General features: G+C 51.0%; 1 protein-coding gene across 3 annotated transcripts in view; it reads right to left on the bottom strand.

The window, feature by feature from the left end:
- Positions 1–5834: 5834 nt before the first annotated feature.
- The window catches only part of FAM83A (family with sequence similarity 83 member A), a 28545-nt gene continuing 10445 nt past the window's right edge, over positions 5835–23934 (bottom strand). Inside the window, exons 2-5 of one of the 3 annotated variants that reach the window (XM_060127935.1) lie at positions 23463–23630; positions 21733–21857; positions 6520–6696; positions 5835–6061 (exon numbers count right to left, since the gene is read on the bottom strand). In XM_060127935.1, coding sequence (XP_059983918.1) covers positions 6522–6696; positions 21733–21857; positions 23463–23630 — 468 coding nt within the window. In that variant the 3' untranslated portion in view covers positions 5835–6061; positions 6520–6521. Of the gene's footprint in view, positions 6062–6519; positions 6697–12086; positions 13452–21732; positions 21858–23462; positions 23631–23934 lie in introns of those variants that run through there. The other 2 variants (XM_060127933.1, XM_060127934.1) reach the window with 2 other exon arrangements.

Raw genomic sequence — 23934 nt, 5'->3', positions numbered from 1 at the left:
TATGCCTTTGTAAATTATTATAATTACATTTCAATGTTATATTCTTTTTGTTAACATCTTTATTGGAGTATAATTGCTTTGTGTTAGTTTCTGCTTTATAACAAAGTGAATCAGCTATACGTATACATATATCCCCATATCTCCTCCCTCTTGCGTCTCCCTCCCACCCTCCCTATCCCACCCTTCTAGGTGGTCACAAAGCACCGAGCTGATCTCCCTGTGCTATGCAGCTGCTTCCCACTAGCTGTTTTACATTTGGTAGTGTATGTATGTCCATGCCACTCTCTCACTTTGTCCCAGCTTACCCTTCCCCCTCCCTGTGTCCTCACGTCCATTCTCTACGTCTGTGTTTTTATTCCTGTCCTGCCCCTACATTCTTCAGAAACATTTTTTTTAAGATACTATATATATGTGTTAGCACATGGTATTTATTTTTCTCTTTCTGACTTACTTCACTCTTTATGACAGTCTCTAGGTCCATCCACCTCACTACAAATAACTCAATTTCGTTTCTTTTTATGGCTGAGTAATATTTCATTGTGTATATGTGCCACATCTTTATCCACTCATCTGTTGATGGACACTTAGGTTGTCTCCATGTCCTGGCTATTGTAAATAGAGCTGCAGTGAACATTGTGGTACATGACTCTCTTTGAATTATGGTTTTCTCAGGGTATATGCCCAGTAGTCCCACACAGCTTTTAATTTTTTTTTTTTTTCTCAGTAGAGGGAAGAAAATTCCAGCCCTGGGCAAAAAGGTGAAGTCATCAGGATTTCCCATCCACTTCACCAGCTCGTTTCTCCCTTTCCCAGGCCCCTTCCCAAAACAGACGAAGGTCTGGTTTTGTTTATAGTTTGAGACTCTTTTAGTATGAGTGAGAACATGACTAGCAATTGCAGGTTTAGTCATTTATCTCTAATGTGAAACAAAAGACTGTATGTTTAACAGGCATTTCAATTTTTAGGAACCATTAAAAAGTATGGAAACCCCTTTACTGCTCCCCACTGTCCCCCATCCCTTCATTGAGTCATTAATAATCACTTACTGGGTCCTGTTAGGGGACAGGCGTTGTGTGGTTGCCATGGAGACACTGGTTACTGTGGAGTTGATGGTCTGGTTGTGGGTGGCCTGCAGGATAGAGCCCAAAGGGACCGTGGTTGCCAAGCCCTTCACGACACAGCGTTTGGCTCCCAGGGGCTTCTCGTCTTTCCCCGCTCCCAACCTTTGAATGTGTCCTATTTGTCACCTTTAAGCTTTCAGGCCGGCAACTCAGCCTGGAACCTCTCCCCACCCACTGCCCTCACGTGGCTAATTTGTATTTGGCTCACAGGCCTCCGCCTGGTTTCAGCTTCCAGAAGTCTTGATCCCCAAGTGGTGGTAGGTTTCGCGCTGCTCTTTGACCCCTGTATTGGCCCTTATTATGCTGTCTTGTCATAGCCTGTTTGTTTTCCATGAGACGCTTTAAACTTTGTAAAATCAGGACTGTCTTGTTCATATTTGTATCCCGAGGGCAGAACACCTGGCATCTCGCCAGATGTTTGTGGAGAAGAATCCCTGAATTAATCGGCCAGCATCTTTGTTTGCACAAAAGGTTAATACCTCAAAGGTCTGACAGTGCTGAGGCAGTCCGCTCAGAAACGTTGCCCATTTCTCTTTCTGTAGCTGAAAGCCCTTCCTCCCGTTCATCTCAGCCTCCTGGATATGCCCTTTTCCCTCATAACTTCTCTAGGTTTCCCGTCTCATCCTAGTCCCCTTCTAACTTTGCCCAGACCTCTAGCTTGCAGCCCCTTGGCTTTCCTCCCAGACCCACTATCAACGCTGTCCTGCGCCGCTGAGTGGTCTTTGTGGATCTGCCCATACCCTCACTTCCCGCCGCACCTCACTCTCCTGGCAGCAGCGCGTCCACCCACGTTAGAACCCAGCCTCCTCTACCCCGATACCGGAGCTGTAACGCAGGACAGGAAAGGGCAACCCAGGAAGCCTGGGCATCTCTGGGTGTCATCACACACAAGTCATCTTGATCATTTCCAGCACAGATGGTGAAGGTAATTAACTGAGCAATGATTATGGTAAAGACGTCTTGAGCCTGCCTCCTAACCCCACCCTCTTGTTGGTGAATGAATCACTCAGAAGGTGAGCAAATGTGAAGCACAGAGATGTCTGTCTGCCCTCCAGTGGGTGGGGGGGGACCCAAGGGCAGTTCTTGCCTCTCTTGACTCAAAAGGCCTGTCTTCAGTGTTTTCTCCCAAGGGGGCATGGCCATGCCCAGAATTTGAGCTGTTGAGAGTCCTTTGTCTCTCATATGCTGACACCCCTGCAATCTTATACTATAGCCAAAGAGATCTTATACAAATAAAGATTGCTCTCAGAGTCCTTCAGTGATTTCCCCTGAGGCCTGGGAGGCCCTGTGTGGTCTGGCCCTGGCCCACTTCACCCCAGCTCACTCTGGTTTCTTCTCATGTCTTTGAACTCGGCAAGTGTCCTCCCACCCAAGCCCTATGCCCATCCAGTTACCTTTACTTGGAACACTCCCTGTGGTCCCTCAACCCTGCCATAAACTTGCCCTTCCTACAGATCCCAGCGCAAAGGTCACTCTCAGACAAGATGATTCTGAGTCCAGACTTGCTCAGGTCCCCCCTTTAAATGTTGTCAGAGCGCCTGCTTTTTTATTCCCCCCGCTAGGTGCTTAATGGAATTGTAATTGAATATTCTTTGTATGAATCCTCCTGGCTACGCCATAAGCTCCAGGACTGTGTCTCTGCTTTGCCCCTTCATGGCGGAGCTCAGCTTCCTGGACGTGCCGTGACTTCTGCCCAGTGCTGCTTTGCTGGAGCCCCAGGCACTTGAAGAGACGGCCTGAAGCCCAGTGAGCCCGCAGCCAGTCCGTACAGAGCTCCACTGCCAGCGCCACAGGTGCCCCCACCTGTCTGTGAGGTACCGCATTTCAACAAAGATGGGCTTCATTTTAGGAAAACCTAGGGTAGAAATCTCTATGAAACAAATCCAAGGCCAATGTTTATAAAAATGATTATTTTAAATAGCAGCTTTCTAGTGCTTTTGAAATTTCATCTATAAAAGTAATTTATACACGACTTTCCAAGGTCTTAATCGTGAAAACAAGCAAACAAAAACCAGAGAGGATTATACAAAAGAATTCAAAGCTCGAGAAACAATGGTCCTGATGAGTCACAGCCTAGGGCTGCTCCAATCCTGTCTTCGTGATCGAAGTGTCTCCACCAGGTGACTTTGCTAATGAGGTCAGAGAAATAGGACAGGCATTTGTCTGCTTGGGGCCTACTGTTCCTTATCCTTTCCTCCTTCCTCGGCACAGAATGACTTGGTCACTTAAAAGTTTGATGTTGTGTCTGCTCAGCCCTTGAGCTGACGACCACCCTGCCCCCCATCTCTGGGATCTCTGGGAACCTGGCAGCCATATTCGTCTTCACTGACCCTAATGATGGGAGAGAGGAAGCAGGGTTTACCTGACCTAAGCTGAGCCAGTCAGGATCTCCCCTAGAGATGTAGAAATGAGTCTTCTCGTGTCTGAAACTGGGTCAAAACTGGGGGGTGGCTGTGTTTGCCAAATGGAATGGGGGATAGACAGAGCAGGTCTGCAGAAAGAGGATGAAAGAGATGCCCAGAAAGGGGCAGAGGGACAGTCTGCTCTGCTGCCTCCTGATTCCAGGCCCTTCCTGTTCTGTAGGCCCAGCTACAGTCTTGGCTGAGGCCTCCACGAAACACCTGGAGTGTGGCAGGCGAAATAGTGGCTCCCGAAGGTGTCCTGATCCCCCAGGGTGTCCCAGCCTGTGAATATGTTAGGTTACAATGCAAAGGGGAATTAAGGTTACTTATCAACTGACCTTAAAATAGAGAGTATTACCCAGGTGAGCCCAGTGTAGTCACTGAGATCTTAGCAAATGGAAGATGGAGTGTATTAGGACTTGCGAGAGAAACAGACCCAATAGGTCTGATACAGATGCATGTGAGAGGAGATTTAGTATAGGAATTAGCTCAAGTGGTTATGGAGACCAAGAAGTCCCACCAGCTGCCATCTGCAAGCTGGAGAACGGGGAAAACCAATAATACCATTCAGTTGAAGTCTGAAGGCCTGAAAATCAGGGGGCTGATGGGGTAAGTCTTGATCTGAGTCCAAAAGCCCGAGAACCAGGAGTGCCGATGTCCAAGGGCAGAAGGCAGATGTCCCAGCTCAAGCAGAGAGCGCAAATTCATCCTCCCTCTGCCTTTTTGTTCCATTCAAGCCTTTGACAAATGGATGGTTCCCACCTGCACTGGGGAGGGTGATCTTACTTAATTCACCAGCTCAAATGCCAATCTCCTCCAGAAACACTCTCAAGACACACCCAGAATAATGTTTTAGTAGTTATCTGGGCATCCCTTAGCCAGTCAAGTTGACATAAAATTAGCCATCACACGGAGGCAGAAGGAGTGGGTCAGGGTCAGAGAGATGCTGTGCGGCTGGCTTTGAAGATGGAGGAAGAGGCCATGGGCCAAGGACTGCGGGCGGCCTGTAGAAGTTAGAAAAGGCAAGGAAACAGATTCTCTCCTAGGCTGTCCAGGGGGGAACACAGCCCTGCTGATGCCTTAATTTCAGTCCAGTGAAACCAATGTGGGAATTCTGAACTAGAAACTATAAGGTGATACATTTGTGTTGTTTTGTGCCATGATGTTTGTGGTCATTTGTTATAGCCGCCATCGGAAACCAATATACAAAGTAACCTACCCATAACTTAAGATTGCTTGAGCTAGTTTCAGTTTCTGCTACTTGCAACCAAAGAATCCTGGTATGGACCACTTGGGTCCTTTCAATCTTGGTTTTAAAATAAGACATTGTGTCTCAGAAGGCTATTTCTTTTTTAAATGACATTCTTTTGTAAAACCTTGATAGAGCATCGCTGTAGGAGATACCAAAGATAAGACACAACACCTATTTTTTTTTTTTAGAATTTATTTTAGCCATCACCTTTCTCCAGAATACTTCCTGTCTCTCTAAGTCTCAGTTTGGATCCCTTTCTACGCGCCCCCTTAGTACCCTGTGCTTACCTGTGACATTCCACCTGTGACACGTTTAACTTTTCTGTCCTTTTCATTAGGCAGTGAGCTACATGAGGATAGTGACAATGTCTCCTTTCTTTCCGAATCATCAAACATAGCCCTTGATACATAATCAACCCAGGGCAAAAGCTGAATGATTTTACTGACAGTAAGGCAATCTCTATAGAAGCTGGAGGGAAATGAGACTTTGAATGGAATCCCTAGGGAGAAGGACCACAGAATTGCTTTATCCTAAACAAAAGGTGCAAAAGTTTTCCTACTCAGGTGTGATCCACAGGTGAGAGAGAGATTGTAAGTAAAGAGTCTAAGCTTTGCTGTGAACAAAGACGGCTGGGTGTGCTAGAGAACAGTAAGGTTGACAGAGAACCAAGGACTTAAGGTCATTTCTCATGCTTTGCATGGCTAAAGGGGATCAGTTTTCTCCCAGTAACTGAGGTTTTTTGGGTTTGTTTTTTTAAAAAAACAAAGTTTCAGAATATCATTGATCTGTTCTTATAACTGGTGTTAGTCTTCAGAATTGGAATGACTTGAATCAAATGGTAAGGACTTCATTTCTAATTTCATTAGTAATTACCAGGAATTCATAATTCTGTCTCTGGCAAGTCATCTAATAGAGCCCAAGTTTGTGGAAGGGCCTTGGCTTGGTATCGTGGACTGAAAAAGCTTGAGAAATTCATCTTTTTTTTTTTTTAATTTTTATTTTTTTATACAGCAGGTTCTTATTAGTTATCCATTTTATACATATTAGACAAGACCTATTTCCAAGGAGCTTCCATCTCTAGTAGACGTAATAGGACATCCACATAAGTGGCAAATAAAGGTCAGGAGGGAGGACTTGACAGCGCAGGAGTGCAGAGGAAGGGGGTTTTCACGAAGGCGGTAACATCTGAGCTGGACTTGGTGAGGGGGTGGTTTGTAGCAGCCTCTGCAGAGAATGGAAGGCAGGCCCGCGAGGTTTCGCAGTGGAGGGATGAGAGCAGCCAAGGCCTGGAGGACATGAAGGCTGGTCATCCAGGTTAGTGGTGTGAAGGGATGTGGTGGGTAATGAGGCTGGGCGGGTAAACCGGTGTCAAATGATGGATGATCTTGAGTGCCTGGTAGGGAACTTGACTTGGTGTGGGATATACTGAGCTATGAAAGGTCTCTGAGCCCGGGAATGGCTGGTTTAGGGTTGTGCTTTAAGCCGATAAATCTGGTTTCACTTTCTACGTGTTAAACAACCTTTCAGCTTCGTGCAATATGTGTTTTCTGGGTCTAGGAGATAACGAGCACTAACGTGGAGGGTGGAGGTGAACTCAAGTCACTGAGAGCTCCCAACGCTTTGGGGAATCCACACTGTTGAGGAGTTTGTTACCCTGAAGGGCTTTCCCACCTGGAAAAGGCCAAACTCTTGACGGCTTTGCCCACTGCCCCTCCTGCCTTGTGCACAGGTGAGTCCTCCTTACTTTCAGGTCTCAGCTCGATCTCTCCTTCCGCCTTCATTCCCTTGTAGACCCAGCAAACCACCGATCAGGGAACTGCAAACGCTGGAGGCAGGGAGGCTCTTGGCACCATCACATAAGCCCTCTGGGAGCTGGGACACCGCTGTTTCCACCCATGCGGGCTGCCCAGCCCCTGGCATACTGGGGGACAGGGTTGGGGGTAAGCGTGTGGTTAAATACATGAATTCAGGCCCTTTGGGAATGGAAGCCAGGGCTGGCCTCCAAGGACGGAGGACAGAATCATTCAGCCAGGGAACTCTGAACTGGATGCTGCTTCATACCGTGGCCACAGGGAGGGCTCCCAGAGCAGCAGTGCTGGTGTGCCTCTCACAGGAGCTGCGCTGGGAGGACAGCACAGCTGTGGGCGTTGGGGGGAAAAATCGGGGAGCCGGCCCTGGGACCTTTCCACTTTAGGGCCGCCGTTCTCGAAGAGCAGCCGGCCACCAGAAGCAAGTGCTGGCTCTGCTGGTAGAGAGGAGCAGTTTGTATTGAGAAGGGCCACCTCCGGAGGCCCAGCTGAGGTGATGCAGGTGCCCGCTGTCCTGCAGCGCGGCCGGGGAGTGTGTGGGGGCGGAGGGCGAGCAGCTGTAGGTGGGTGTACAGAGCCGGGGCTCCTCTGGCCACGTGGGCCGACACGGGAGGCCTGCCTCTTATGCCTGATTGTGTCCCCCTAAAAGGCATACGTTGAAGCCCTAACCCAGTACCTCAGAATATGACCGTATTAGGAGATAAGACCTTTAAGCTCCTGGCACCAAAATCTGTATTAGTCAGGATTCTCCAGAGAAACGGAACCAATAGGATGTGTGTATCTATAGCTGTATGTGTATCTGCATCTCTGTGTCTATATTATCTGTCTATATCTATAGCTACTTATGTACAGAGAGATTTATTATGAGGAATTGGCTCACACAGTTGTGGAAGCTGTCAAGTTCCAAGACCTACAGGTTGAGTCGGCAAGTTGGAGACCCAGGAGAGCCAGTGGTCTAGTTCTAAAGACCAGCAGGTTCAAGCCCCAGGAAGAGCCAGTGTTTCAGTTTGAGTCTGATGGCAGGAAAAACCTATGTCCCAGTTTGAAGGCAGTCAGGCAGGAGGAACTCTCTCTTACCTGAGGGAGAGTCAGCCTTTTTGTTGTCAGGTCTTCAGCTGATTGGGGAGGCCTACCCGCGTTCGCAAGGGCAATCTGCTTTACTTACACTACCATTTTAAATGTTTATCTCATCCAAAAACACCCGCACAGAAACACCCAGAACAATGTTCGGCCAAATACATGGGCACCCCATGGTCCAGTCAAGTTGACACATAAAATAAGCCATCAAAAGTCCATACTTGGTCAACTTCATCTCCTTAAATTCATAATCCAATTTGACTGGTGTCCTTATAAGGAAAAGAAATTTGGACACACACAAAAAGACACTAGGGGGCTTCCCTGGTGGTGCAGTGGTTGAGAGTCCGCCTGCCGATGCAGGGGACACGGGTTCGTGCCCCGGTCCGGGAAGATCCCACATGCCGCGGAGCGGCTGGGCCCGTGAGCCATGGCCGCTGAGCCTGCGCGTCCGGAGCCTGTGCTCCGCAACGGGAGAGGCCACAGCAGTGAGAGGCCCGCGTACCGCAAAAAAAAAAAAAAAAAAGACACTAGGGATGCATATGGACAGAGGAAAGACTACATAAGCACACAGCAAGAGGATGGCCATCTGCGAGCCAAGGAGAGAGGCCTCAGGAGAAACCAGTCCTGCTGACACCTTGATCCCGGACTTCAGCCTCCACAACTGTGAGAATATAAACGTCTGCTGTTTAAGTCACTGAGTCCGTGGTATTTTGTTACGGCAGCCCTGGCAAATAAATACACTCTCTTCCAAACAAGGGATGTTCCCATCCCCTGAGAGGACTTCTTACTCATTTCTTTTTCTCTCAGATACCTTCTATGCTTATGACCTTTTGCTATAGATTGCATGTTTGTGTCCTCCCAAAATTCTCATGTTGAAACATAATCCCCAAGGTGATGGTGTTAGGAGGCAGGGCCGTTGAGAGGTGATTAAGTCATTAGCATGGAGCCCTCATTAGTAGGATTTGTTCTCTTAGAAAAGAGGCCCCAGAGAGCTAGGTTGTCCCTTCCACCATGTGATGACACAGTGAGAGGTGACCACCTGCAAACCAGGAAGAAGGCCTTCCCCAGAACCCAGCCATGCCGGCACCCTGATCTTGGAGTCGCGGCCTCCAGAACTGTGAGAAATGTCTGTGGTTTAGAAGCCACCCAGTCTTTGGTATTTCGTTATAGCAGCCCCAGTGGACGGGTCCTCACCATTTCTGAAAAGTCAGGGGAGAGGCCTGGCTTGTGCGCTTCAGGATCACAGGGAAAATGAGGTTCAGAGAGCTTGGGGCTTCCTCATTAGCAACCATTTCAGTGGGTGGGTCTAGAAACTCTGTTCTCAGAGCCCAGCCCACCGGCCTAGAAGGTGTCTGTGTGAATTTGCCTGGCGCGGTGAGCAGGCAGTGGAGGAAGGTGGCCTTGGCAAGCACACTTATGAGAGCTGGATTCCACCCTCCCCTCACGTTTGGCCTTGTGCACACACTGCAGCCTCATGCTACGCCACCTCCTCTGGGCCTCTCTGTCCACTCAGGCTGGCACATCATCGTGTGGACACCCTCACTCACCACACCCTGCAGAGGAGTGAAGTATGGAGTCCCTGGGAGGCAGCATGTCTATCTTAGTGGATATGCAGTGAGCAACCAGGGAAAAAGGTCGTTTATACTCGTACGTATGTCTGCAATATTTGCATTCTCTGATGACAGTTTTTCCTCTTCAGGAGGAAGCTGAGAAAATGAGTGACAGTTTCTCTGTGTCCAACAGCTTTTTGGACTGAGTCCAGAAAATGAATCATGTGAAGATGCGGCTCTAGCACTTCTAGGCCAGGCCAGCAGGGCCAGCAGAGGAGAGGCAGGGAGCCCAGGTCAAGGTGAGGGCGAGTACAGGTCATCCTGGGGTGTCTGAATGTTTGACCCCCTCAGGAGCAAAGCTCCTTGACCAGTCAGTTAGCATCCATTGTGTGCGGGACCACCCATGGGGGGCCTCTTACAATACAGATAGGGAGATCTGGTGAGGACCAATGGATGCCACAGATCATTTCTAGGAGAGGGAGGCCTGAGGGGAAGGGATGCTCATTCCAATCAACACCCCAGTCCTGGCTGATAACCCTACAGGTGGGTAATAGTATCCCTGATCCCTGGTTGGGGACTGTGTTTCCACCGTGTCCCCCCCTGAACATGACCATCATACAATTTCATTCTCTTATGTTCTTTTTTTGGGGGGCAGCGCCTCGCGCAGCTTGTGGGATCTTAGTTCCCCAACGAGGGATCGAACCCGGGCCCTCGGCAGTGAGAGCGCAGAGTCCTCACCACTGGACCACCAGGGAATTCCCATTCTCTCATGTTTTTCACGGTGGTGGTTCTCATGGGCGCCGCCCCCAGCTGACTCTGGCATTCTCCAGGACAGATGTGAGGCTGGGTCTCTTTGCCTGTTGCTGAAATCTGTTTGGCACATGGTGGGCACTCCACTGCTGTCGTTGAATTTCACACTGTAGGAGAGACTCTGTACGTCTCAGGATGGCCCCCAGCAAACAGGCCTGCCAAGGCAGTTGCAGGTGTGAGTCCTGCCTGGAGCAGAATTAAAGCTGGGCAAAACTGGGTTTGGGAGGATTGGAAACTTGGATAAGGACTTGCTTTGGCTTTCAAGCACTGCCTTGCCAGGTGTGTAAAAGCCACGTAGTCCCCTGGTGGAAATAATGTTTTGGGACAAGAGCCCAAGGCTGGGGGCCCTGGAGAGTCCAGTCCCACAAAGGAACGGCCCAGCCTCACATCAGTGGGTCCCGAGATTTTCTCAGTCAGGCTAGGCTGGATCATGGTGCAGTAAGAAACAGCCCCAACTCTCAGTGGCTTAAACAGCAAAAGTTTATTTCTTGCTCATACCACTTAGCCACCGCAGGTCAGTGCGGCAGGCGTGTCCTGTTCTTTGTAGTCTCCTAGAAACCTGGGCTGGTGAAAGGGGCTCCATCTTGAGGTAAGGCCATCTGCACCCAAGTGCTTAAAAGCTGGAAGCAGTCCTCAACACTTCAGCTCGCATTCCACTGGCCAAAGCCAACCAAACCTAACTTCCCGGCCGGCTGGGATCACGAGGAAGTGACAAGGTGCTCAGAGGAGGAAAAACAATACTCGCAAACCCCTAAGACGACTGCAGAGGGGAAACTGGCCGGTGGAGGAGGAGGGCTTGTTCTGGCTGCAGACCCCCTCTCCACCCAGACCAAGCCGGACGTGGGGACAGAGCCCACCTGTGGAGCTCTGGGCACCCCAGCAAGCTTTACCTTCCCAAAGCTTTCTCGTCAGGCTGTGAAATCAAGCTTAGGACACTCCACAGCCCTGGTCATTCTAACCTCATGACGGCGGTCATCAGGACCGGGTTTTAAAAAACCTTCAGGAGGGGCTTCCCTGGTGGTGCAGTGGTAAAGAATCTGCCTGCCAAGGCAGGGGACACGGGTTCGTGCCCCGGGCTGGGAAGATCCCACATGCCGCGGAGCAACTAAGCCCGTGCGCCACAACTGCTGAGCCTGCGCTCTGAAGCCCGGGAGCCACCACTGCTGAAGCCAACGTGCTGCAACTACTGAAGCCCACACGCCTAGAGCCCATGCTCTGCAACAAGAGAAGCCACCGCATGAGAAGCCTGCACACCTCAACGAAGAGTAGCCCCTGCTCGCTGCAACTAGAGAAAGCCCACATGCAGCAACAAAGACCCAAGGCAGCCAAAAATAAATAAATAAATGGATTTATTTTTTTAAAAAAAAACAACCTTCAGCAGCCAAAGGGCTTTTGGTGTTATTGTTGGATTTTCAGGAACTAAGGAATAAAAAGGTGAAGTGAGGACAGAAACACAGTTTAAAACAAAAGCAAAGATGCCTCTGCCTCTGCCTCTGCCAGGAGTGTTGGACAAATACAAACAGGGCTGGGCTGCAGGGAGATGCCCTCTGCAGAGCACGACTCGGGATGCCATGTGCATCAGGATTCAGAGGCCACCAGGAGGAAGGATTGTCCCTCCAGCCTCCGCAGCAAAGGCAAAGCTTCTGAGCCGGAGAAGGGCAACAGGAAGACATTTGCTGAGACGACTTGGTGGCGGTGGAGGACATGGAAACCAAAAGACATGTGTGGGGCTTTTGCCCCTGCTTCTCTTGGACTGAAACAGCCCAAGTCGCATCCCTCGCCCCAGCCATACAGCCTTGTTCCTTAGGTCTTGGGTTACCTGTCGCTTCTCTTGGAAGTGTCCCCTGGCCTCCCAAGCTGGGCTGGCTGGCCCTCCTTTGTGCTCCCTCAGCATCCTGTGTTCTTTCTACCCCAGCAACGCTGTGGCCTTAGCATCTATTACCACCCCAGCAACAAACAGGACGTGCTGTGACTGAGAAGGAAAGAATGATGAGACTGGTGAGGGGCCTGGATCTGGAGGTAGCTGACTAAGCCTGGGAGCTGCAAGGTCAATGCGGGGTCCTCATTGGTTGCTCAAGGCTTCCTGAAGCACTGCTGCAGGGCCATTCCCAGATCTGACAACTCAAACCCCTGGGTTCCAGCCCAGACTCCAGGGACCTCCAGGCCAGCCCAAGGCTCTTCAGAGCAAAAACCTGAGCTGCCCAACTGCCTTGTCCATGTCCATCCCCTAGATACCTTGGTTTGCTCCACCCTTGGTGGCCACCCTTTCAACCAGCCACACATAACTTACAGTGGCAGGTTCTGGGGCCTCATCCCTCATTCATCGGGCCGGGGATACTCTAGTATTATGCTCTTCCAGGGAGGAGGAGTTTACCTCCCCTCCCAGGAACATCTAGAATGTCCCCATACTTACTCCTGAATCTGTCTCTCCAGAATCTCTGGGGAGCAGACCACCCCTGGGCACTGGGACACAGGAGTACCTTGGTCACACCTACCCCCTGGCTCTCAGTGCCTCAGTTTATCCATATGTAAAACTCGGGCTGCATCAGCCCCTTCTCACATTACAGAGATTTGGAAAATGTTAATATGAAAGCACTGGCTGCTCTTTGGAGAAAGGGGCTCTATTTTCATGATTTTGTCCTCTAGCTCCCTGCCCGCCACCTCCCTGGAAACTTCTGGAATGTGCTGCATAGGCCATACTAGAGAGGGGAACCCAGGGAAGTGTGGGGGTCAGGAAGCGAACCGTCTGAGGCCTGGGAACATTCAAACACAGGCAATGGTTTCGTCCAAGTGCCTTTAGTTCAAAGGGCCACTGATTAAGGTAGGGTCCTTGAGCCAGAAAATCCAAGAATGCCCAGCTTTGGCCCTGGGGAGGTCAGCTGGAGGAAGGGACCCTTCAGAAATTCGGGGAGGCCTGTAGAAAGGGCCTCCAGGTGTGGGCCACCCTGGGCACCAGGCCAAGCTGCTCGACCTGCAGCCGCGTAGGCCTGTAGCCATTGAGGTTGCTGTAGAGAGCGAACAGGCCATCATGGGGCCTCGGGGAGAAGTGGGCCTGTGAGGTCAGGGCCCTCCAAGGGCCATGATAGGGCTGGAACCTAGGGGCCAGAGGTGGGTTTGGGACCAGGGGGCTGCCGGGCCCCGAGGACGTGGACAGACTCCGGTTCTGGGGGTTGCTGCCTGTCGACAGGCTGCTGAAGGGGTTGGAGGACGTGCCGTCGCTGGTGGAGCAGCTACTGCCACTGAGGCGGCCGGGTCGGGGGCCGGGGGCTGCTCTGGGCTGGAGGGGTGCGGCCGGCCTGGGCGACTTGAGGCCCATCACGGGCTTGGAGGAGGCGTAGAGGTGGCAGAACTCCTCGTCAAACAGCTCCACTGCCTGGCCCGTGAACTTGGAGAGGATGTTTCTGTGCACATGCCCACAGAGCCAGGTGAAGCTGGAGGCGAGAGGAGAGAGAGTGAGGGCTGGGGATGGGGAGGGCTTGGGCACCCTGCGCCCGAAGGACCACTAACGCGTGCCCACCGCTTCTCCGCGCCGGCTGCTTCCACCCAGGCCCAAACCCTCCCCTCCCACAGATGGGAGAACTGAAGCTCAGAGACCAGCAAGTGTTTGCAGGGGAGTAGCTAAGATGCAGAGTGAATCTGGGCCTCCGGTCAGTGTTCCTTCCTGGTGCGCAGATTATGGCCCCTTAGAAGATCCCTGTGGAGGCCCAAAGGGGCCGAGCGCCAGTGTCCCCAATTCTGTGCTGATGTGAGTCACCAGCTGCTGGGGCCTTAGCGGCTCCACCTGTGACAGGTGTGACACCTGCCTCTTCTAACCAAATAGGTTAGCAGTCTGGGGCTGCTCCTTGGAAGGAAGGGCTGTATTTCCATGAAAAGCTGAAGGGTGTAGCCCAGTTTTCAGGCAAATGGGCCGGAAGGGGTGCGAGTGGGGGGAAGACTCCTGTGCTCTTTGGGGGATGGAAAGGAGAACACAGGGGTGAGCCCACAGGATGGGAAAGATGCCGCATCAGTGGGCTTGCCCAGACACCCACGGGAGGCCGCCCTTAAGCAGAGGCCTTGGCCTTCTCTCCATTTACACATTTTAAATGGAAACAAAATGTTCAAGGCATTTGTGTGTTACCTTTTATGATTCCCTAATTTAAACAGATTCCTTTCTATCTCTAATGGGAAACTCCCCTCATCACCCCACTCCCCGCAAAAAAGCCTGGTGGCAGCACAGGAGACCCACCAAGAACATCATTTGAGAGATTCCTGGGTCCCTAATACTGTGGACCTAGGCGTGGGGAGCAATGAGGACAGCATGGTCAGAGGGGGACAGGGTCACTGTGGGGGACAGAAAGGACCCAACCAAGAGTCTCAGCCTCCAGCCCCCAGCCCCCAGCCCCCAGCCCGCGTGTCTTGCCACCAAAAGGCGGACCCAGCTTCTGGAGTCCCCTGCTCTGTGAGGCAGGGCAGGGCCCACGCAAGGCCGGAGCAATCCTGGGAAGAGCAGTGAGGCTTTGTTTAAACCTCACCTCCTGCCCAGGAGCCACCCATGCACCCCAGAGAGGTGAGCAGCTGATACCGTGCCTCTGGCCAACCAGGTGATGGGGAAGGCAGCAAACTCTGGGACAGCCGGACTCTTGGCTACACGAAGAAATCAATCGCCCTGTGTTCTTTGGAATCAGGCTAGATTAGAACAAGCAACTGCATGCTTTCTTAACAAAGCAGGTCTAGGGGACTTCCCTGGCGGTCCAGTGGTTGAGACACCCTGTACTTCCACTCCAGGGGTCATGGGTTCAATCCTTGGTCAGGGAACTAGGATCCCTCCCGCCACATGGCCCCCCACCCAAAAAAAAGGCAGGTCCAAAGGTGCCCTGGCAGTGTTTCAGGCCCCCATGCACCCTCTGTGCCCCTGTGCCCCTTGTGTATCCCTGCACCACCTGAGTGCCATCCCCTGACCCTGCTCGCTGCTCATGGGTTTCCCTCCTCTACACCCCACATGTCCATTCATCCTGTGCTCTAGCTTTTACACTTTCTTTTATCACCACCCATGGTAAGAATTACATTTTATTTTTATTGTTTTTTTGGCCCTTAAGTACAGATAGTTGATTTAATCATAATTTTTGGCTCAAGACCCACTCTCATCATTGATCTATTAATGGCCCATTTACATTTCTGCAGCTTTATTTTATTTTTTGGCCACGCCAAGCGGCTTGTGGGATCTTAGTTCCCCGGCCAGGGATTGAACCCGGGCTCTTGGCAGTGAAAGTGCAGAGTCCTAACCACTGGACCACCAGGGAAATCCCTTTACTTAGTTATTTTAAATAATCTAATAAGCACCTATGAACCCATCACCTAAAATAAAAAGCTAGCATTGACAATAACCAGCATCTAATCACATGGTCCCTCCTAGGAACCCATCCAGTTTCCCCCAAATAGAGGAAGTCATCACCCAGAAGCCTGTGTCATGGTTCCCAAACTTTCCTTTTTCTATAGTAAGAAAAAGTTTTCTATACTCTTGAAAGTACCGTCAGCCCTCCATATACTCGAGTTCCGCATCCGACGATTCAACCAACCACAGATGGAAAATATTCAGAAAAAAATTTTCCAGAAAGTTTCAAAAGGCAAGACTTGAATTTGCCCCATTGGCAGCTCTTTACATAGTATTTACGTTGTATTAGGTATTATAAGTAATCTAGAGATGATTTAAAGTATTCAGGAGGATATGGGTAAGTTATATGCAAATATTACACCATTTTATATAAGGCACTCGAGCATCCTCAGATTTTGGTATCTAAATCCCCCACAGATGCGGAGGAACAACTGTAAATATTTCTATTTTCGTTGTTTTTAACATATATCTTTGGGGATTAATCTTTGGGGATTTTTTTTCACTTCAGCATTGCAGTTTATCCATGTTATCTCTTGTTGCTGTACTTCACTTGTCTTTGACTGTTGTATGATATTCCACTGGGGGCTATATCATGGTTTATTCATACATTCTCTCATTGAGAGGCATCTGGGTTGTTCCCATGGTTCTCCTGTTGTGACCAGTGCTTCTGTAAACACTCTTATACCCGTCTTCCACTGCCCTGCGGACCCGTTTCTCTTGGAAATACACCTAGGAGTGGAATTGCTGGATAAAGCTAGGTGAATGTTCAGCTTTAGAGAAAATGCCACACTCTTTCCAAAGTCACTGTACCGATTTGCAATCCCATCAGCAGTGTAGAGATTTGTAAATGCACTCTTTGTACTGTCAGGCTTCTTACTGGCTGGGCAGAAGTTTGTTCAGCTTGTTCTGTAAGATGCTATGGAAAAACCTAAATGAACTTTTTGGCCAACCCAATTTTTTTTTTTTTTTTTTTTTTTGCTGAATAGGTATAAAATGGTTAACTCATTCTAGCCTTGATTTGCATTTTGCTGGTCACTGAGGATGCTGAACATCTTTTCGTGTGTTTCCTCTCCGTGAAACGCCTGCTCTCACCTCCCCCACCCCCACCCCACACTTTCATTGTTCTGTTTCTTTTGTGGTTTGTGGGAGTTCATTGTGATTCTTGACACTAATCTTGTCAGGGCATCATGAAAACCTGCTCCCAGTCTGTAATCTGACTTTTCACATTCTTTGAGCTGTCTTTGAGGGAACCAGAGTTCTTAATTGTAATACAGTCAGATTTAGCAATCTTTTACAGTTAATGCTTTTTTGTGTTCTGTTTAACACAGAGGGGGGGCTATGTTATGGCACCTAATCCTTATCCTAAGGTCTAAAAGACATTCGTCTATATTTTCTACTAAGAGTCTTAAAATTTGTTTTTGACACTTAAGTTCTTTTAATCTATTAGGAGGTGATTTTGTGTGTGTGCACCGCATGTGTGAGTGTGTATGTGTGAAGTAGAATCCAACTTCTCACATGGAGCATTTTTTTTTCCGGTTTCACCTTTCCCCACTGCTCTGACATGCCCTGTCATGTGGGAATCTGTGTTTGGGCTTTCTGTTCTGTTCCATTTGTCACTTTGTGTGTGTCCTTCACCCAATGCCACATTGTCTTGGTTACCACAGCTCCATCTGCAAGGGCAAGTCCGCCCTGCCTGTTCTTCTTCAGACTCATCTTGGCTGTTCTTGGAGAAATACATCTTATTGAGACACTGTAACCTCCTCACAGACACAGATACGTACATAACCTCACAACAAGCTCCAGAACATCCTTTACCTCGGTGCTCTGATTACTTTTGTTCTGTCCTATTTCATTTTTGAAGAATTCTGGGGATCAGCCACTAAATCAATTTCATAGACAGGGATGCACAGTTTCAAAAGTTGTATTCCTCTAGCCATACTGGATGGCCAGGACCTAACATGAACATCCATTCATTCAACAAATATTTATGGTCATGTATAAACATACCGGCACTGTATTAACTGTACTTCCTGCCAGGAAGCAATAGAAAAGAAAAGAGACCCAGCTCAGGCCCCGACGTCATCTTTCTTAAATCTTGGCTAAACAAGTTCACAGGAAAGGTCTCTAGGGAATGGTCTGGAAGCTGCCTCCGGCAAGATGAGTTAGCAGGGTAAGGACAACAGGATTGAGCTGTCCAGCAAAGGGAATAAACGGCAAGTGTAAAGACCCTGAGGCCTGAAAGACCTGGGGAGAGGCCAGTGTGGCTGCAACACAGAGGAGGGGAGGAAGAGCTCTGCTAGGACAGGGGCCGCGGTAAGAAGGTGGGTTTCTTTCCCCCCAGGAGCAGTGACATGCATCGAAGGATTTTAAGGATGGAAGTGATTTGATCTTGTTTGTGTTTAAAAATCTTTCTGTTTCTGGTAAAGCCCAGGGTGGCAGCAGGGGTCAGGACAGGAATGGACTCAGGAGCCCGTTGGAAGGCCATGCTGATATCATGCCGTCGCTCATGCTGTTGCAGCTGCCTGATTTTGCACCTCGCCCCCGCCCCAAACTTCTTCATCCTCCAAGCCTCAATCCAGCCTCCTGGACCTGCCGGCAGAAGTGGGAGCTCCCTCCTGGCTGACCCCAGAGCACTTTCTTAGCTCATGCTGATCTTAGAGCACACACCATACCGCACCCTGTGGTCATTCATCTACATTTCCTAAGGAGAGAGAGGAGTTCTGTGTCCCCAGCATGTGGCACAGCCCTGTGCTGGTGAGACCCTCAACAAGAGCTGAAATGTTGAAATGCACACCCTCCCCACTCCCACCCCCGCGACTCAGCCAGAGAAATGGACAGAGCCCTTCAGTTTGGGAAAACTGTGTGCAACCAGAGGGAGGGGCCCAGAGACAGGTGGACTGAAAGGATGGGGTGAAGGCTTTTCTGATTGATCTTTTGTTTTTATTGGAAACAGCTCTAAGGGTCCCAGGGAAAAGGATCCTCTGAAAGGCTGGCAAACAGATCACCTTTGAATGTTGAGAGCAAAAACATTATAGTTGTCCTGCCCTCCCTCCAGAAGCTGGATTCTCCACAGTTCCCAGGAATGGCCCGGCATGTCTTCAAGCCCACTGCCACCCTCCTCCTGGTACCTCCCATATCAAGCCCGACCTGGCCTCGGCAGGCACTAACGAGCTGGAGATCCTAGTCAAGGAAGCTGGTGACCCTGACCCAATCACCTAGCCTCTCTGTGCCTCAGTTCCCATCTGTCATTTAGAAGAATAATGCCTCCCTCAAAATGTCACGAGGATTAAGGGACTTCCCTGGCTGTCCAGTGGTTAGGACTCTGCACTTCCACTGCAGGGGGCATGGGTTTGCTCCCTGGTTGGGGAGCTAAGATCCCGCATGCCATGTGGCAAGCCAAAAAAAAAAGAAGTCACGAAGATTAAATCCTTACTAAAGGTCTGATCGCACCTGGCCCAGGGCCTGGCACAAAGCTCAGCAAGGTGGTTATGCTTCCTTCTGCCCCTTCCAAGGGCAAGGCCACCCCTGCATGATGAGCTCAAGGGCAAATACAAATGAAACCTGAGAGAGTTAATTCTCCTTATTGAAAATAAGAGGAGAGGCTTCCCCCCTCTTCATCTCCTTTCAGAATTTCTTTCTCTGTCCTTTTCAAATGTATGGAAATCTTTGTAATGGCTAAGTAAGCCACTTGCCAGTCGCACAACTGGTTGCTCAAAGATGGGGAAGGGGAAGTGACCGCTTAGTGGTGGAGGGGCTGTGGATGTGTCATCCCCACGTCTGTGTATGCCACTCTGACAAAAGACGTTATTTTGAGCTGAAGGAATTTGAGAAGCAGGTGCAGGAAGGACTCTCTGGCCTCCCCCTTCTCCCTGAAGCCAGTCACAAGGCCCTCATGTGAGAGATGCCCTCCCTGTACCCAAAGGAAAGGAGCATCCTTATCTCCAAGGGCAGGGGGACTCAGAGGGATCCGAATGGACCAGCCTTGCTCTGTTTCCCCCAGTAACTACCCTTAGCTCTTCCCTTTCGTCCTATCACGTTTTACCGTGGCTGTCCGTTCTTCATCCAACCTCATATAAAAACACTAAGGTTTAACCATTTCTTTGGGTCTTCATTTCCTTTTGAAGGCTCCTGTGTCACGTAAAACTTGTATTAAATAGACTTGTCTGCTTTTCTCCTGTTCATCTCTCTCTCACCAGTCCATTTTACAGGGCCCCAGCCAGAGAACCGAGAAGGATATTAGAAAAAAGTGTTTCCTGGGACTTCCCTGGTGGTCCAGTGGTGGCACGGGACCACTGCGCTTCCACTGCAGGGAGCACGGGTTCGATCCCTGGTCAGGGAACTAAGGTCCCACAAGCTGTGTAGCTGAAAAAGAAAAGAGTTCTTCCTCCCCGTACAATGGGTGCGTGGTTTCTTTGGGGGCAATGGAAGTGTTTGGAGCTAGATAGTGGTGATGGTTGCACACACTGTGACTTTACTACGTGCCTCTGAATTGTACATTTTAAATGGTTAATTTATGTTATCGTGAATTTCACCTAATAAAAAAGAGAGCGAGAATTCCTCTGCTTTGACTGACCCCTCCCTCCAGGCTTGGCTCCTGGGGTCTGGGGCAACTGCCCAGGCCCGGCCCTCACCCTTGCCCTCCAGGTGGTGAACTCGGTCTAGTGGTGCTTGGTCAAGGTCAGAGGTCAAGGTCAGAGGCCTGATGTAGGGTTTTAGGCTGAGCTCCTGCCCTGAGCTTTATGTGCTTGCTGCCCAGAGGCCTTTGTCCCTCTCTAGGGAAAGAACAAAAGGCTGATAAGGTGGCTTTGGCCACTTGGGGAGGGGAGTTCAGCCCCACCTCAGCGTCTTACAAACAACCAAGGGCTGGAGACAGGGCCTGAGAATCAGAAGCAGGGGGGCTCCTTTTCCACAGGTGCCCCCGGATGGAGCAGAGGATGAGGGGAGAGGCTGTGGGTGGAAACAGACGTGGGCTCAGTGGCCCCAGGACACTGGAGGTGTCCCCTCTGGGCTGCCTCGTCCCTGAGCCCCCTCCCTGCACACTAGTTGTAAAACCTCAGCTCTTCCCCTCGCAGAGGGACAGTGCCTCCCAGCTTCCTTTACTGCAGCCTGTGAGGTGGAGGCCACAGGCCCTTCACACAGCTGAGGAGAACAGGCTCAGGAAGAGGTGGAAATGGGGAGCCAGAGAGGGGCACCCTGGCGCCATCCCAGGCCCCCTTCCCTCCCCTGGGTTTGTTATCGGTTACCCGCCTAGTTCGAGCAGAGCTGCAGGAGGGAGCCCCATCCTGTTCCATGCCTGCAGCAGGCCTGGTCTGTATCTACTAGGTCTCTACATAGCTGGTGAGCGAATGAAGGAACAGAGAGGTGCAGTGACTTGCCCGAGGTCATCCAGCCAGGAAGCTGCAGAGCTGGGAACTGAACTTAGCTTATCTATCTTCTAGGCTGGGCTGCTGCCACTTCCCGTCCCTAGTGCCAGCCTGAGGTCCCATGAAATTTGGAGACACTTCTGACAGGGAAGTGGAGGAGGGGCCAGGAAGCTGGTGGTCAGGGGCCACAGAGGGTGACGCTTGTAATCTTATCTAGGACATGGTGACAGCTCAGAAAGCCCTGGCAATTCTGAAGTGAGAGGAGGGCTGTCTCGGTGCTCTCCAGCCCTCTCGGGGCCCACACACCCTCTCCCCCAGCCAACGGGGCGTCGCCCAGGCCTGCTCTGCTGGGCAGCCCTTCACGACCAGCGTCTTCTCAGCCCACACCCTTTCAAGTCTTGCCTATTACGTGTCCCTTCCCTTGGGGCTTTGGCTGGCTGATAGCAACCGCTTACTGAGCACCTACTGTGTGCTGGGAGCTACACTAGGCTTTGCAAATTTTATCTCGTTGAGTCTTAACAATAGTCTGCAAGGGGAAGTATTGTTATCCCCATTTTACGGATGAGAAAAGTGATGCTAAAAAGAATTGCACACTTTAAATGGGTGAAGTATCTGACATGTGAATTACATCTCCATACATTCACTATATTAAAATAACCAAACATTTTAAAAATAAAATGGGGCCCCCATACACAACCAAACAAATCACATGGCTTTAGAATCACACCTGAGAGATCTGAGGAGGGAAACAGGATTTTATGTCCTATTGCCACGCAAAGGGAAACCAAGGCACTTGGAAGTGTCTCCCTACCCCGAAGTCCTCCCAGGAAGGGCCCAGATTTTCCCCTTTCACGCAGGCTGGTCCTGCCTCCAGCCTCGTGTATATGATGAGCCCCCAGCTCCCCCAGGGCGTTGCCGGTGGGCCTGTGGGCCTTGGCCTCCGCAAAGCCCCGACAGAAGGTGAAGCGCAGCGCTCACCTGTACGATCCGCACAGGACGTATCTCCAGTCCGAGATGATGAACTTGTCCTGGATTTGGCCGGCGAACTTCCTGCCTGACTTGGCGCAGTACACCTCTCCTTCCACGCTCCGGATGGAAACGTTCTGTTGCAAGGGAAGTCAAGGTATCCTCGCTAATTGTGTACCCAGAGACACACACTTGCCTAAGAAAACATCTGGAAGGATGCTTGCCAAGAGTAGAAGGGTTATTGCTAGCTGGTGAGATTGTGGGCCATTGTTATGTTTTCCTTGGCTGAATTTTCTAAATTTTCTTCAATGTCCTGACATTATTTGAGTAATGGGGGAAAAACAAAAAGAAGAAAAGAAAAGAAAGGGGAGATGGTAGAATTCAAACAAAGCAGAAAGTAGAAGGAAGATGCGGGCCTGGTGTCCACAGAGCCCTCAGTCCAGGCTCCCATGGCCCACAGAGGCCTGGCAGGCCCAGCCTCACCCTGTAAGTGGCTTTAGTGACATGAGTCCCTGACTCCAGGCTGGTCAGAGGGAAGGCCCAGTGCAATCAGAGGGGGCGGCTTTGTGGAGACCTCAATGGACCCTAGATTGCTGTAAGAAAAGGTGTGGCCACAACTCAATTTGTGGCCCTGTTTGTCCCTTTCCTCCCCAGTGGCACCCGCCGCTCCAGCCCTCAAGCCAGCACCCCTGGAAGCTGAAGAAATGAAAGGCAGGTGAGGCAGGGGGCTGTCAGAGGCCAGCGGGACGCTTCTGGTGCCGAGAATGCCTGCTGGTAGCTGGACGGGCTCTGGGAAGGGGTTGCCCAGCGCCTCCAACCACTCCTTCCAGCCTCTCCACAAGCTCTGGGGGTGGCGGGAACAGGGCCACGTCCCACTGTCCCTTGGTGCAGCGGGTGTGGGCCACGAGGACAAGGCCCGCACTGACTCTGGACCTGTTTCGATGGCCTCATGCTGAGGCCGTGTGATCCACGTTACGTCAAGCAGACCCAGCAGTCGGGGACCTGAGGCCTGTGGCGACCGGAGGTGCCTGGACTCAGCTGCATCCCGGTCAGTGTGGAGGGGGAGGGAAGGAGGAAGGTGGGGAGGTTGGGGTCTCCCGGGGCTGACCTGCCTGAGCTGGGGGGCAGTCACCAAGGAAACCACCTGTCAGCTGTTCAGCTGGGTCTGCTTGTGAAAGCTGTGGGCGGTTTCACGTTAGAGCTTGAATTAGCTGCCCCAAATTTGCCGTGACTAAGTGAACCCTCATCTCTGGGTTTCCCTTCTCCTTGCTGGAAGAAGGAAGTGAGGAGTTCGGTTAAGTCCAAGAGGATCAGCATCCTGTTGGGGCCATGGAGCCCTAAAGATGCATCCCACAGGTCCTGGATGTCTCACTGCCCCAGAAGTGCACCCACCGGGTCTCCTCAGCTGAGAGGAGAAAAGGCAGAGGTCGGGCCCCTTTATCCTTCCCAGCCCCCAGTGGAGCTGTGTGAGGTCAAAGGGCTATGAGCGGGAATGATGGAAATCTCTTCCAGGCCAGGTCCTAAAAACATCCCTCAGAATCCTCCCTCCCTCTCTCTCCCTGTCACTATGTCTCGGGGGCCGTGTATTCCTTGTGGTGCAGCTACAAGGTGAGGGAGGGCCGTCTGAACTGGACTTTGAACAAGAAAGGAATGTGTGTTAAGCCATTGAGATGGAGGCATGCGTTACCACAGCGTAGCCTATTCTAACACAAAATACCTTTTACACTGTCACGGGACCCTACCTTGAGGTGACTGTCAGAGATCTGGGCTTTGTCACACATCTCCCGGAAGAGCTTCACGCCTCCCTGGTCCAGGAGCACACAGACGAACACCCCGCGCTTGTTGGCCGCCTCTAGGATGTCACAGAAGATCTCCACGTCTGTGAACACATCCATCAGGATGGCCAGGACCTGGGCCAGGGCAGAGGGGTCGGACACCAGAGAGTCAGGGCCAGGTGCTGACTTCTTTCAGACAAAACCCCTCAGTCCCAGCCGGCCTGGGAGAGCTGTTCCCTTTGCTGCTGCGCTGGAGCGGGGAGGGTCTGACAGGGCAGGACTCAAGGAGGGGCGCAGAGCTGCAGTGTGGGCCCTGCCTCTGTCCTGACGTCATCTTTCCAGCCCCACCACAGATCCTCTGGCCTCTCCACCCACTGCTGGCATGGAGAGTGCAGAGGAGAAAGGGGAGATGAGCAAAAAGATGAGGCGGGGGTGGGGT

The sequence above is a fragment of the Lagenorhynchus albirostris genome, chromosome 17, assembly GCF_949774975.1.
Source record: "Lagenorhynchus albirostris chromosome 17, mLagAlb1.1, whole genome shotgun sequence".
NCBI lineage: Eukaryota > Metazoa > Chordata > Mammalia > Artiodactyla > Delphinidae > Lagenorhynchus > Lagenorhynchus albirostris.
The sequence above is the reverse complement of the archived record's forward strand: the minus strand, read 5'-3'. Positions and strand labels throughout refer to the sequence as shown.